This window comes from Canis aureus, chromosome 6 (genome assembly GCF_053574225.1).
Source record: "Canis aureus isolate CA01 chromosome 6, VMU_Caureus_v.1.0, whole genome shotgun sequence".
NCBI classification, from domain to species: Eukaryota; Metazoa; Chordata; class Mammalia; order Carnivora; family Canidae; genus Canis; species Canis aureus.
Genome location: NC_135616.1, coordinates 41,310,620 through 41,324,828, shown reverse-complemented (window position 1 = coordinate 41,324,828; position 14,209 = coordinate 41,310,620). Strand labels below are relative to the sequence as shown.

At 50.9% G+C, this 14,209-nt stretch overlaps 1 protein-coding gene across 1 annotated transcript in view; it reads right to left on the bottom strand.

The window, feature by feature from the left end:
- The window catches only part of CNIH3 (cornichon family AMPA receptor auxiliary protein 3), a 98,185-nt gene that overhangs the window by 46,821 nt on the left and 37,155 nt on the right, over positions 1-14,209 (bottom strand). Inside the window, exons 2-3 of the mRNA XM_077901268.1 lie at positions 5,694-5,762; positions 1,372-1,419 (exon numbers count right to left, since the gene is read on the bottom strand). Of these exons, the coding sequence (XP_077757394.1) occupies positions 1,372-1,419; positions 5,694-5,762 (117 nt within the window). The remainder of the gene's footprint in view (positions 1-1,371; positions 1,420-5,693; positions 5,763-14,209) is intronic.

Here is a 14,209-nt window from a genome sequence, read left to right as displayed (position 1 = left end):
ATCCCAGCGGAGGCGGCCACTGGCCACTGTCTGGCCAGAGTCAGTGGTCAAGCAGTGCGGAAGGGTAAGTAAGACCCACGTGATGGATGTGGATTATTGTCTTGGTGGGGAATCTGGGTGGTATGTTCAGGATGGCAGAGAATAGGTGTCAGAGCCAGGAAATGACAGCTGAAGGGGCTATTGATGTGTCCAACACATTATATGGGAAAATAATTGACAAATTCATGAATTGCCCTTAATACCAAATGCCATGTGTTTTCTTAAATCACTCTTTACTCTCTGGATCACTAATATTTTCATATGCTTTTTCCTTGTCTTACCATACTTCCCTGCTGTGACATACAACATGTGGAGCTCTCACCTACCAAGGGTCTTGGAAGACGTTAAAGGACAAGTCAGTAGCTAGAAAAATAGTCAACTGCTTGATTCAGCCTTTTCCTCCAGTGAAAGGTATCATTATGGAAATGTACACAGAAATTGAGACGCTTGCACAATTGTTTCCCTTCTGTCAATGCTGGTATAGTGGTTGTTTCTCTCCTACTCACATAAGGCTCAAAAAGTCCTTCTGGGTTGACAGGTGGCTCCCTATGTCCTGTGGCCCATGTGCTCTGGACAGAAAGTGGGGCCGTCCTTTGGCTCAAGGCTATGGCCACTGCTCACTTTACCTGCCAGTTGCTGTTCCATACACTTTACTGCAAAAAGCACGCGCTGTCCTGGTGGAGAATGCAGTCCCTCTGCCACTGGGGTTCCCTGGCTATGCCACAGAATTGTGCTAAATACCAAGCTTGTGCTGTTCGTGCACACATGAATGTGCATGCTCACGTGCGCTTCCCAGATGCACTGAGGGCAGCATCCATTCAGAACAACTCTCTCAATGCTTGGCTCCCCCTTTCAAAGCATCTCCCATCCTGCCCCTAAAACACTCCCAGTGATGCTGCCAATCAAACTACAAAGCTGAGTGGCAAGCTGAAACCTCAAAGGAAAACCAGCATCTAGTTAAAAACTTCGCTGAGTTGAGCAGGAGCATTTCTGAGCCGAGCACCAGACAGGAACAAAAGCTATGAGGTCACAGGGGCTGGAAACGCCATCCATCATCACACAAAGATAAAGAACCTTTAAGTCCAGCCAGAGGGCACCTGCAAATACCCAGTGTTGCCCTGATGCTTTGATTGATGGCCACCCATTCTAATTAGCGCCTTTTATCTCGGGTTTCCAGCAAACTGCTCACTTGCTCCCCCTCCCCCTCCCCCTCCCTTGCCATTTGCCTTTCTGGGGAGACAGTACTGAGCACTGAGCCCCGCCAGCCCCTTCCCCCGCACGACCAACCATGGCCATGTGACCGTCCACTCTCGAGCATGGGGCCGCACTGACCTTTCTCAGGAGGAAGCAGATGCGCTCAATGTTCCTCAGCCGCTCCCTCTATTGGGACACACAAGAAAGAAAGAGGGGGGTTAGATGCTCTGCTGAAAGAACACGAGAAGCCCCCCCCCCCCGTGATCCAGCCCCCAGGAGAGGAGTCAGAACCCACCAGGGACCTGCATGCTCCCACCCGGCGGCTCCTAATGAGAGTTTTTGCTCTCAGCAAAAAAACCCAAATAATCCAAATACAATGGGCAGAGGCTGTGAATAGATATTTTTTCTGCAGAAGAAACAGAGATAGCCGGGGGAACATGAAAAGGTGCTCATCACTCTTCATCAGGGAAATGCAAATCAAAACCACATTGAGATAGCACCTCACAGCTGTCAGAACGGCTGTTACTAAAAAGATAAGAGACAGCAGGTGCTGGTGCGGACGAGGAGAAAAAGGACTCTCATCCTTTTTATTGTGCACTGTTGGTGGGAATTTAAATTAGTGCAGCCACTACGAAAACATTAGGGAGGCTCCTCAAAAAGTTAAAAATAAAACTACTGTAATAGCCACAGCAATTCTACTTTGGGTACCTATTTGAAGGGAATGAAATCACCGCCTAGAAAACGTTATCTGTACCTCTGTGTTCACTGAAGCATTATTTATCACAGTCATGACACAGAAGCAACGTGAGTGTCGTGGGTGTAAGTGGAAAAAGAAAATATGTATATACAGAAAATATGTATATACACACATGTGCATATACATACACTATATCCATATGATATACTATTATACAGTCATGACACACACACACACACTGGAACATTACTCAGCCATAAAAAAAGAAGCAAATCCTACCATCTGCGACAACATGGATGGTGTCCATGATGGTTCTGTGCTCAGTGATATAAGCCAGACAGAGAAAGACAAATACCATGCGATGTCACTTATATGTGAGATCACGCAAAACAACAAAACAAACTCCTAGAAAAGGAGATCCTGTGTGTGGTTACCAGAGAGACAGGCAGCAGAGCAGAGGGAACTGGACACCGGGGCTCAAAGGTACAAACTTCCCACTGTAAGACAGTTGAGCACTAGGGACCTCTGGAGCCTAGAGTCCTCCCGGGAGGACTTCCACCCGGGCTCCAGAGCACATGTGCCCTGATTGGTGTCTAAGCTATGAAGTTCTCTGCCCGTTGATTTTATTTTTCTAAAGTGAGTGCATTTAGAGGAAGCAGTCATCCCACTAAATTAGACACCAGCAGCGCTCCCAGGCTAAGACTTTTCGAGACATCAAAGTCCGTTCCCGGAGCCTGGCCCACGACTGGGACGGGTGCCCATGGCCAGCGGCAGGGTGGCGGGGTGATGATGGTCACATCACAGACTGTGCGCGGACTTCCCTTTCGTGTGGTGAGCTTCTTGTTTTCCAAAGCCCCTCTGAGTGCAGCTGCGGCGTCTGCTGGTGCTTCATTAGGAGGCAGCCACTATGAATCTGGTGACCGCGGATGTGATGCTAATGAACTTGCTCTGGGGGAGACAGGTGGCTCCGCCACTTCAGTTTCTCTAATCAAATCATACAGTGACTGCTGTGTGTCTTTCAAGCCCAGAAGAAAGAGCCCACCTCAGGACAAATTAGTGTCCACGTGGCTAGGGAGACAGACCATGTCCTCCAGAACACACATGTGTGCGTGCTCACACGTGCATGTGCACACACACACCCCGCACACAGCTGGGCATCAAGGCTGCCTACATGAGGAATAAGGGGCAAGGGGTGAGGTGCCAGACATAGAGAGGCTGGTACAGGGCCACACCAGCTCCTTCCCTGCAAGCTGGGCCTCTGGTGGCTCCTCCTTTGGTGATACCGAGGGCCCCTCTGGTAAAAGGAAGGGAAATGAGAAGCTGAGAGGAAAACAAGAACCCTCCTGCCCTGTCCACCCCCTGGAAGGAGGTCTACCCCGAGGGCCCCACAAGACATAGAGCTCTAGGGGACATTCGATCCTGAGAATCAGTGAGCCTCAGCCCACTCCTAGAGCAACTGTTTGTAAGCTAAGTCCACCAGGGCTGGTGTCACCAATGGGTGCGGTGGCTTCTCCGAGCCACCCGAGGCAGAGACCCTGCTCCAGGGCTCTACAGAGGCTGAGAGAGCTCGAATGGGAGTTAATGAGGCATCCGAAGCACTTAACTTCCTGCCAGAGAATAAATCGTAAGAACCAAGAAAATATGTTTAATACTCTTCCATGGGGGGTTTAATGGATTTTTTTTTTTAATCTCAGACAAGAGTCCTTTCCGGAGGGGCTTCGGTCTATCCAAGAAATATCTGGCTGCCAGGGCCCAGGCTCCTTAATTAAATCATCTAAAAGCATCTAAAGCATGGCTTTAGTGACAAGAGTGAAGAGCTGAGACCCAGTTCCACCCTACACCTCATTCTGCAGTATGCTTTCTCCCTCTCATCAACAATAGTTGAGCACCAACTGTGTGCAGGCTCCGTACTGGTGCTGCCATGGCACATGGCCTATCCTATCTTCTTTGCTCCATCTGGACTAAGAACTTGACGTAGCCAGATGGAAGTGGCTCCATTAGGCAGTCTCAAGTTTTCGCCAGTCACCTGGGTGGAATTGGCAGGACAGGACGGAGTGGAGGACACGTTTCTGCAGCAGCACGCACCCAGGGGTGATTCAAGAAGCTCTGGGGGTTTCCAGTGAGCTAGGAGGAGGAACAGCAGGACTAGAGCAGCTCTGTGGACCAGGCGGTGATGCCAGTGCCAAACACGAAACATCCAGAGAGAAACGAAACCGGAGATAGCCCTTTCAGGTCTGACGGAGCTAAGTTATCACAGGTAGGTGGTGAGATCGGCAGATGCAAACAAAATGCATTTCAGTGCAAGCAAGTTTCACAAAACCTCAGAAATTTTCAAGTGCATCTTAGGGATTCTTGCATCTTGCGACAAAATTCTGCTCCACACTGTTGACTTTGAAAGGGTTTCATTCTGTTTCATAGAACCAAAGAATCTGATGCCAAAAGGATTAGAAAATCAGCTCTCGGAAAAGAGACCACCTGGAGTACGTGGTAGGAGCCCGGGCTCCCGAGACAGGCAGACAGGCGTGCTAACCTCCCGCCATGCGCTGCGGGCTCTCGCCTACCAGTCTGTGTGTGCGGCAATGATGCCATCCTGGCTGACTTGTGAAAATTATAGGTTACACATATACACGGTTCCTCGCGTGCAGTAAAAACTCACAAAAACTTACAACTCCGGTAAAAGCCATGTCCCTTACAGAGGTGACCCTGAGGCCTGGTCCCCTGGTCTTCTGGTACCTCCAGGGAGCATATCTTCCTTCAAGGAGGACAGGTGTCTCTGGTCCCTGTCACTGAAGAGTGACACCATGAGCCTTCCAGGTTCAGATGGATTCACACAGTAAATCCTGCCGTTCAGTCTACAACCTCTAACAGAAAATATCCACAGAGATATCCAAACAAATACCTGGCTTTACGCTGGAAACTGGGGCTTGGAAAGAACTTCAGGGGTGCACAGACCCCCAGAGTTTAGGCTGAGAAACACACCTGAACGGTGTGTGTCCCATCCCTTGAGCCCAGCAGGGCTGGTCCACAGTGAGTGTGGATGAGGCTCTGTCCACGTGCGTGGTTGGTCCTTGGCTCTGGGAAGTCGGCTGCACTGACCAGAGAAGCAGATGGCCAGCACCCACACCATTCATTGGAAGTAGGGTCCTCCTCTGCTCTCTGCACCAAGCCCGCTTTCCATATCCACTCCAGAGCACATGGCAGTGGCAGCATGCATGACTGACCAGCAAGACAGAACGGAAAGATGTAGAACAGCACGTGCTGAGCCTGGATCAGATGACCAGACCGCATCAGATTCCCCAGTGGGCGGCGAGCTGACCTCAGGCCCACAGACGGAGCCTCTGAAGATGAGTGACCCCCTGGGTGGTGGATGGGTGGCCAGGGGCTCTATACGTCCACCCACTCTGCATGTCTGCCTCTGGGAGACCTGGGCAAGCACAGAGCGTGAACCACCTCATCATGCCAGCATGTTGGCCAGCATGGAGCCTCTCTCCTTATTCGGGGATGAATAACCAAAAACCACCAGCACGGGGCCTTGAAGACTACAGCCCCGCACAGTAGACCTTTTCCACCTGGGTTCTTGGGATTGTCATTCTGACTTGCAAGATATGTTGGGACCTGGGCAGACTTCAGGTGTGAGAGGTGCCCTTGACCTGAGCCAGGAGGGGAGGCACTCTATCCACCCCCCACTTGAACGTCCTTCCTCCCCAGGCCCTGGCAGCCTGCCCTGATGCCACCCCGCCCACCGCCAGCACCCACTACTCACCGCGTGAACAGGGTTACACTGGTCTATGGGGCTCTTAAAATCCGTCCTTAACTCATCGAAGGCAATGATCTGAAACGGAATGTGCAGAGCAGAGATGTTAGTGCAAGAGTGAGTTGATGTGTCGTGTCAGAAGCTTCCCGTGGATTTGCTTCAAAGTACAGGAGGCAGGGAGAAGGTATGAATGATTCAAGACCGGCCAGGAGCTGGCTTTTGTCAGAGCCGGTGATGGACACTTGGGGCTGACTGTACTCCCCTGTCTTCGGTGTATGCCTAAAACTCCCCAAAATAGGCAACGGGCAAGAGATGGTGTAAGGGTACATGCTCGCCCCGAGCGGACAGGTCAGGCCGGCAGACCTGATACACAGCCCCACACGTACAGACGAGGAAGCTGTCCTCTCGACACGAAACTGGCTGAGACAAGCTCTCACCTGCTCCTGACAGTGGAAGCAAGGCTAGCCGTGGGCCGGGACGGAGGGCGGCGAATGCTCCCATGGGAACGATACTGCAGCTCCGTGTTGCATTGATACACTCTACACGGAGACTTACATAATGCTGTATGCCGAAGGTATTTCTCTCAATTGTTTTTAAGGCCCCTCAAAGCTTCATAAGCTTCCTGTGCTTTATTTACAAAGACATGGAGAAAAGTCTACTACGGTGACAGCAGGCTGAGGTGTGGATATAGACACAAAAATTCAAACCTTGAGCCAGGTCTTCCCTCCTCTCTCCTTACAGGAAGAAGCTCTCTTTTTTCTGTTTTTGTTTATTTTGGCAGAGATGCTGATTGGACATCAGACGGACAGAGGTCAGGACAAAGGGAGGAGAGAAAAGCAAGAAAGCCGAATTGATGGTCACGGAGAGGCCCTGAGCGCCAGCGGTCCACGGGCTGCACAACCAGCTCCCAAGCAGTCACATCTTCACAGATGGGCCCACAGCCCGCCAGAGAGCACCGGTCCCCCCCGTCTGGGGGGAGGATGCGGAAGGCAGCCTTCTCCAGGCACACCCAAGGAAAGGACTAGCTGATGGTGAAGCTTTCCGAGCATGGCCACCTTGTCTAGAAGGGGACCCGATGGCAGAGCAGTGGTATTCGGGCGGGGAGGGTCCTCCCTTACGCCGTGGAGGCCGGCGCTCCCAGCCACCTCTCCCCTGGGCTGCACACGGATGGCCGTAACCAGCTTCCCCGGGGAGGCACACCCCAAGGTAGCAGCAGGTACTCCGCGGCCTTGAACTCAGGACAGGAACTGGCCTCCTAGCCACGGCACCCGGGCTGTTCCCAGCCGCCTCTAATCAATACCATCTTCCCTGCTTGTACTTACACAGGACTCCCTGGGGCTCCCACCCACGTTCTAGGCCAGAGTCAGCAACTCCACAGGCCACATCCTGCCTGCCACCCATTTTTTTTACAACCTGTGAGCGATGAGTGGTTTTTATGCTTTGAAAGTGGTTGGAAAAATCAAAAGAAGACTATTTTGTGACATGTAAAAATTGTACTCAGATTTCAGTTTCCATAAGTAAAGTTTTATTAGAACACAGACACATTCATTCTTTCCTCTGCGGTGCATGCTTTCACGCTACAACGGCAGAGTCCAGCTGTGGCCACAGACACCATACGCCCAACAAAACCCAAAACAGTTACTGTCTTGCCCTTTACAGAAAAAAATTCACCAGCCCCTCATCTACTCTCTTATTTTCCCTCTAAAGCTTCACTGTCCAATAACGTAGCCACATTAAGCCATTTAAATTTTCATTTTAATTAGTTAAATTAAAAATTCAGTTCCCACATTTTATTTGCTCAAAAACCACATCTGTCTGGTACCTATTAAATGGCACAGACATAAACTATTTCCATCATCACCCGAAATTCCTTACATAGCACTGCTTTGGAGGCACAGAGAATAGGTCATAATCACTCTTCCACAAGGATCCCCTTAAGTACTGCCGGCTACCCTGACCCCGGCAGATCTTTGTTCCTTAAGCCACCTCTCTCCAACCTTTATATAAACTGGCACTGAGTTGCCTCATCATTCTGATTGCCCTCTCCCGACCTTACAGGTTGTAAACATCCACACTAAAATGTGACTGTCAAAAGTAAACACCATATTCACAATGAGGTCAGCCTAGCACAGAGAATCAAAGTATCACCTCCTCTGTTCTGTAACCTATGTCTCTGTTAATGCAACCTGATAGCATTAGCTTTTTTGTTTCCGCATCACACTCCCTGCTTCGTACTGACCTTGCATTGCCTAAAAGCCCCAGGTTTTCTCATGTGCTCATTAAACTCCACATGCACATTGTTGGATGTGAAGGCCTGAGAGCAAGAACTGACCTTTATCCATTTTAATTCCTGATGGTTTGGTCCATCAGTCCAGTGTGCTGAGATATGACCTATCTCCCAACCACAAGTCCCAATGTCCTCAATGGACACATCCACGTTCACCCTAACACAGGTGCAAATGGAGCAGAACCCAGGGCAGAGCCCAAAGTGCACCCTTGCTTGCTCCCACGAGGCTGGCATTGGCTAACCTCCAGCCTGTCGTTAGCCAATTATAAGACAATTCACTATATGTAGTTCAGGAACTGAAAGTCGGTCCCTGGATAGCTTTTGAACCCACAAGCATTGGTGAGCCAGGGAGCCCAGGAGGAAAGAAGTCATCCCCTGAGCTACGGCCTTGACACTCCAGGTTCTATCCTGTCCTGACCCAAGCCAGGCCCCTGTGCAAGGGCTGGGAGGTCAGTCTGGGCTGATGGTGTGTGAAGCAGGGGGAGCTTCCCTGGGGACCAAGAGCTGCTGAGTGCGTTCGAGAGCCAGGCAACCACCACCCGTCTCAGGGCCTGGCCTGGAGGAAGGTGCAAGGAGACCGTGAGCCCTGAGTGCAGCTTCAGCCTGTGAGCTCCAGGAGACAGAATGTATGGGGCCGGCCATGTGCACAATGAGGACAGGGGCTTCGGCATCCCCACCCCCGGGACCACTCACTCCTGCACGCACCACTTCACCTGACGCACGTGTAGTGAGCACCGTGTGGGTTTATTACATGCTCACCACACTGGGTACTGGGCTTCAGGAACACACTTTGGATTCCGTAATCCTCGGCCACCCCGTGACGTCAGTACTATTATCGTCCCCATCTTACAGGTTGAGAAACTGAACCCAAAAGTAGTTCAAGTCCTTGCCCAAGATTGCTGCTCTGGCACCGGCTCCAAACCAAGGCCTCCCTGACACTACAACCTATGCAGTTAGCATCACGTTGCTCTGCCTCCCACAACACGTGGAGGGGATGAGGTAGGATCCCAAGGATATCCAGAATGAGCAATTGTGTCTATGGAATGAAAGCAAGCCCTGGGGTGCCTGTGGGGAGCAGTCGGGTAAGCCACTGGCTCTTGATTTCAGCTCAGGTCATGATCTCTGGGTCCTGGGATCGAGCCCTGCGTTGGGCTCCAAGCTCAGTGCAGAATCTGCCTGGGATTCTCTCTCTCCCTCTGCTCCTCCTCCTGCTCTTTAAATAAATAAAATCTTAAATAAACAAAAAAACAAAGAAAGAAAGCTTCCAGAAGAGATGAGGGTTAGGTCACCCTCTTCTTAGCCTAATTCATGGTCTCCCAGCCCCTGCCTCCTGCCCAGTGTCCAGCACAGGAGACACAGGCAGTGCACTGGGACGGCCGTGTGGGTGCTGCAGACTTCTGCCTGCAGCCAGGCCATTAGCACCAGGGACGGACTGTGAGTGTGACAGGCGATAGCGGTGATAGGATCATGACCACGGACGGCCAGCTGAGTTCAGCTTCCACGAGCCTCGGGGGCTCCATTCCACCATGGGGGCCCCCACACAACAGTGCTAAGTGAGCTTTAACTCCTGCTCTGAGGATAAGCACACTTCAAAGCCTCTTCATGTTTTTACATTTATTTTTAAATTCATATACAATAAAATGCACTCTTTCTGGTTAAAGGTTCTATGTCTCTTGACAAATGCATAAATCATGTAAACACAATCAAGGCAGAGAATAACTCTATCACCCCCCAAAACTTGCCCCTGTTGCCTCTTTGGAGTCACCCCCACCCCACTCAGTAACCACGAGTCCCTTCTCTGTCCCTATCGTTTTGCCTTTTCCAGAAAGCCACCCTAATGGATCGTGCCATGCGTCAGCTTGTCGGCCTGGCTTCTTCCACTTAACACACTATGATAAGATTCAGCAGCAGCATGGCCTGTCTACCTGTAGACAAGCTGAGTCCTATTCTATGGCACGGATGGACCCGCTTCTTTATTCCTTCACCTGCCGAAGAGCATGTGGCTTGTTTCTGGTCTCCAAAAATCATGAACAAAGCTGCTATAAACATTTGCATACTCGTGTTCTCCTAAACATAAGTTTTCAAGTCTCTCGGGTAAATTGGAGCAGGATTGATCACTGGTTCATGTGGTGGGCGTATGTTTCACTTCATACGAAACTGAGAAACTGCTCTTTAAAGACGCTGTACCATTTTTGCGTTCCCCGCCCCCCACCCCAGCAATGAGTGAGAAGCTCAGCATGCTTGCCAACAGTGGATTTCTTCTATTTTAGCCATTTCCATAGGTGCATAAAGGTATCTCAGGATAGTTTTAATTTGCATTTCTCCAATGACTAATTGAAAATGTTGAGCATCTTCACATGGGCTTAACGCCATCTGTATTCCTCCTTTGGTGAAGCATGTGTTAAGATCATTTGCACATCTTTTTTTTTTAAGCCATTTGTTTTCCTATTGATTTTTTGAGAGCTCTTTATATATTCTGGACATAAGTCCTTTGTCAGATATGTGATTTGCCAGTATTTTCTTCTGCTCTGTGGCTTGTCTTTCCATTCTTGACAGCATGCTTCTCAGAGCAAATGTCCTCTTAACACTTCTCAGTTTATCCAATTTACCTCTTTCTCTTTTATTGATCAAACTTCTGGTGTTGGATCCACGTACTCCTAAGGCTACACAGATTTTTCTTTTTTTTTTTTTTTATTTATGATAGTCACACACACACAGAGAGAGAGAGAGAGAGGCAGAGACACAGGCAGAGGGAGAAGCAGGCTCCATGCACCGGGAGCCCGACGTGGGATTCGATCCCGGGTCTCCGGGATCGCGCCCTGGGCCAAAGGCAGGCGCCAAACTGCTGCGCCACCCAGAGATCCCTACACAGATTTTTCTATATACAGATTTCTATATAACAGATTTTTCTATATATTTTTTCTAAACAGTGTTTTCTTTATGGGAAGGTTTAAACTACAACTTTGATTTCTTTAACAGATGTAGGACTCTTTGGGTTATCATGCACGAGCTCTGATAGCTTGCAGGAACTGGCCCCTTTCATCAAAACTGTCACGTGTACAGGCTGGATCTGAACTCAGGGTGACCCTCACTGTTTGTTCATCCCCCCTTCTTGTTTTCTCACCAAACTCCTGAGTCGGAGGTTCGCAGGAGCACAAAGGCTAGAAAGGGTAGCAACAGATGAAGAATGACAAAGCAAGAGGAGCAGTTCTCCCACCAGCCATGCACGTGCCAGGGACTCTGAAGACCCAGGCTGCCCGGGACCTCTCTAGGCTGGGGCTGGGCTCCACAGGGCAGAAGCGAGGCTCTGGGTGGAAATCAGGGGTTTGCAGGAGATGCCGCCAAAGAGGGAGAAAGGAGGTCAGATGCCAAGCTGGCGGCTCAGGAGAGGCAGAGCCAGGCCGGGGAGTGTAAAAAGAAGTCAGGAAGAAAGCAGAGAGAGTACGTGGTGTGACCTGTCCGTGCCCCCACTAGGCTTAGGCTAACAGCACAGATGTCCTGCCCCAACTCTCCAGCTGCTCCCCCAGCCTCCACCTCTACAGGGTCATAGAGCAACTACTCACTGGCCAGTGAAGCCCCCATGAGGGTCTCATGGGGCTAGAGGCACCCCCTCCCCACAGCAACATCAGCCCCAAGTGTCAGGAGCAGCGTGGACCCACCTAAGAGGCAGGGAATTGTAGAAATACTCCAGAAGTTATCTCATGGAGTCTTCCTTCTTCAGGCCCACGGCGTTGATAATCATGAGATTAAAAATTACTGTGCTTGTCTAAAACAGTTATTTTGCTAAAAATAACCGTCTGTGCTGCAGCAAAACCTTCCTGGAAGACTAAGAAATGGTTGAAATCTCAGCCTGCAATAGCTAATGAGTCCCCAGGGCCGCCCCACTGAGAACTGAGCATTGGCAGAAGCCTCATTGCTCTGGAACATTCTCTCCATGTTATCTTGCTGCCGTCTTCGATCTGTTCACCCCTGGGCACTGGATATAGATGCCCCCTTGCGTCAGGCAGGGTGAGTGAGCAACAGTCCCCACCCGCACCTGTCCTGGAATCCAGGATCCACTATGCTCCATCCAACACACTGCCTTGTTTCTCCATGGTCGACGGGGTGAGAAGAAAGTGCTGACTTACTGAAGATGCCTGGTCCCGTCCCAAGCCTCGGAACGCAGCACTGAGCAAGAAGATGCAGCCCTGTCATCACAGAGCCTATCACGGGGTGGGGGGCAGGGGTGACAGGAGGAAATAGAATTGAGGTGGTGTCAGGGAGGACTTAGCTGCATCATCTCAGAGACCTGAATGACCAGGAGCCAGACATGGAAAGTTCCAGAAGGAAGTTAGGCTGGAGAGGTCCCAAGAGGGGAATCCAGATCTGCAGGGGAAGATACAGAAGGGTCCCAGCAGCCACAGCCCAAGGATGGAGAGACAGCAGTGGGAGACCAGGTCGGGACCAGGGACTGGCCTCCTGCAGCCACACTCCTCGAGGTAGGCCCCTATACCAAGACTTTGAGCAGCCCCTATTCCCGGTTGCTGTGGCCTCTGGGTGGCTTGCAGAACTGAGCATGTCTATGCTTGTGGCTTCTCAATCTGACAAAGATTAGACATGACCAAGCGGCCATCGGTGATAGGTCAGTGCTTGTGAACCCAGTGCCAACCGTGCACACGAGGGAGATGCTGGTGGGCTGATTTTCAGGCCTTTCCGGAGAGCTGCTAACTCACCCAATGAAAAGTCAGGACTCAGAGGCAGTAAGAGAAAGGATCACGCATCCTGGCTTATCAAACTTGGGAAGCCAGAGATGAATGTGGCTTCCCCACCCCAGAGAGAACTGGATGTTGGGAAAAGTGCTCCACAGTTTTTTAATGGAAGAAGGCATGCAGCCCAAGCCCCCAGAACTTCTACCTCCCAACCTGTCTGGCAGGGGGACAACTCCCTCCCTCAGGCCTGTGCTCAGACCCCTAAAGATAATAAGGCCACCTGTGCCAAGCTCCACTCTTAATTTCTCCATGCTGTGGGCTGAATGACGTCCCCCCAAAGTCCTGTCCTCCTGGGTCCTCAGACCTGACCTTATTTGGAAGTAGGGTCTCTGCAGATATAAGCAGTTAGAATGAGGCCATACGAGATTACAGACCCTAAATCCAGGGACAGTGTCCCTCTAAGAGATGTGGACCGAGGACGTGGTGTTACAACTACAAACCCAGGAGCACCACAGATAGCTGGGCCACCAGCAGCCAGGAGGATGCAAGGAGCGCTCTTCCCTGGAGCTTCCCGAGACAGCGGTGCCCCGCTGTCACCTTGACTCCAGACTTCCAGCCTCCAGAGCTGGGTGGGAATCAACAGCCATCTGGTCACGGGAACCTGTGAAGGCAGCCCTAGGAAACCAATGCACTCCATTTACAAAACATCTGAGAGTATGGTTGTGACATCTTTGGGAAGAAATGGTTTTGGTGGCGCCAGTGAACGCTAGTGTGAAAGAAGCAGTGCTGACCCAAAATAAACATGTCCCCAGGGAGCAGGCTTTTATACCCCAAGCCTTCCTAGAAGTGCCCCAAGGCCTTTTTGGCTTTTTCTCAAAGTCACTCACAATGCACTTGTAATTCAGTCGTTTGCTTTTGTTTAAGTAGGTCCCACGCTGGAGCCCAGTGTGTGGCTTGAGCTCACAACCCTGAGATCAGACCTGAGCTGAGATCAAGAGTTGGACGCTTAACCGACGTAGCCTCCCAGGCGTCCCAGAAGTCTGGTTATGTCCTCGCCATGTCTTGTCCCAACCACAGCAATTTCTAAAACCACAGCCTAAACCTTGGTGCTCCCTCTGAGGATCAGGAGCTCCATGGGCCGAGAGAGGGACGATGGATGGAAACTACTGCCTGGGACACACGCGTGGCTTAACGTCTAGTCCTGGTGCCCTGTGAGTCCTGGCATCCGGTTCACCAATCCTAAGAGGCTCCAGGTGAGGGTTTGCTGTGCCACTTCCCAGCCCTGAGGAAGAAAGAAGCAGGGGCTCTACATGGACTCGTGGATACCAGCCGCTTCCTCGGTCCTGGCTCAGCTCCCATCACCATGAGGCATGCGACAAGAGGCAGAGTCTCTGACACTCCCCCACTGCCCACCCCCTTTCCTAGAAAGCACAATGCCCAGAAGTCACAGGCGCTTTAAACTTCCCTCAGTATTTCCCTGTATTTTATGTAACATCCCAAGTAGGACTGCCATTCCAAGGCACTTTCCAAGGAAGAATCGAGAACTATGG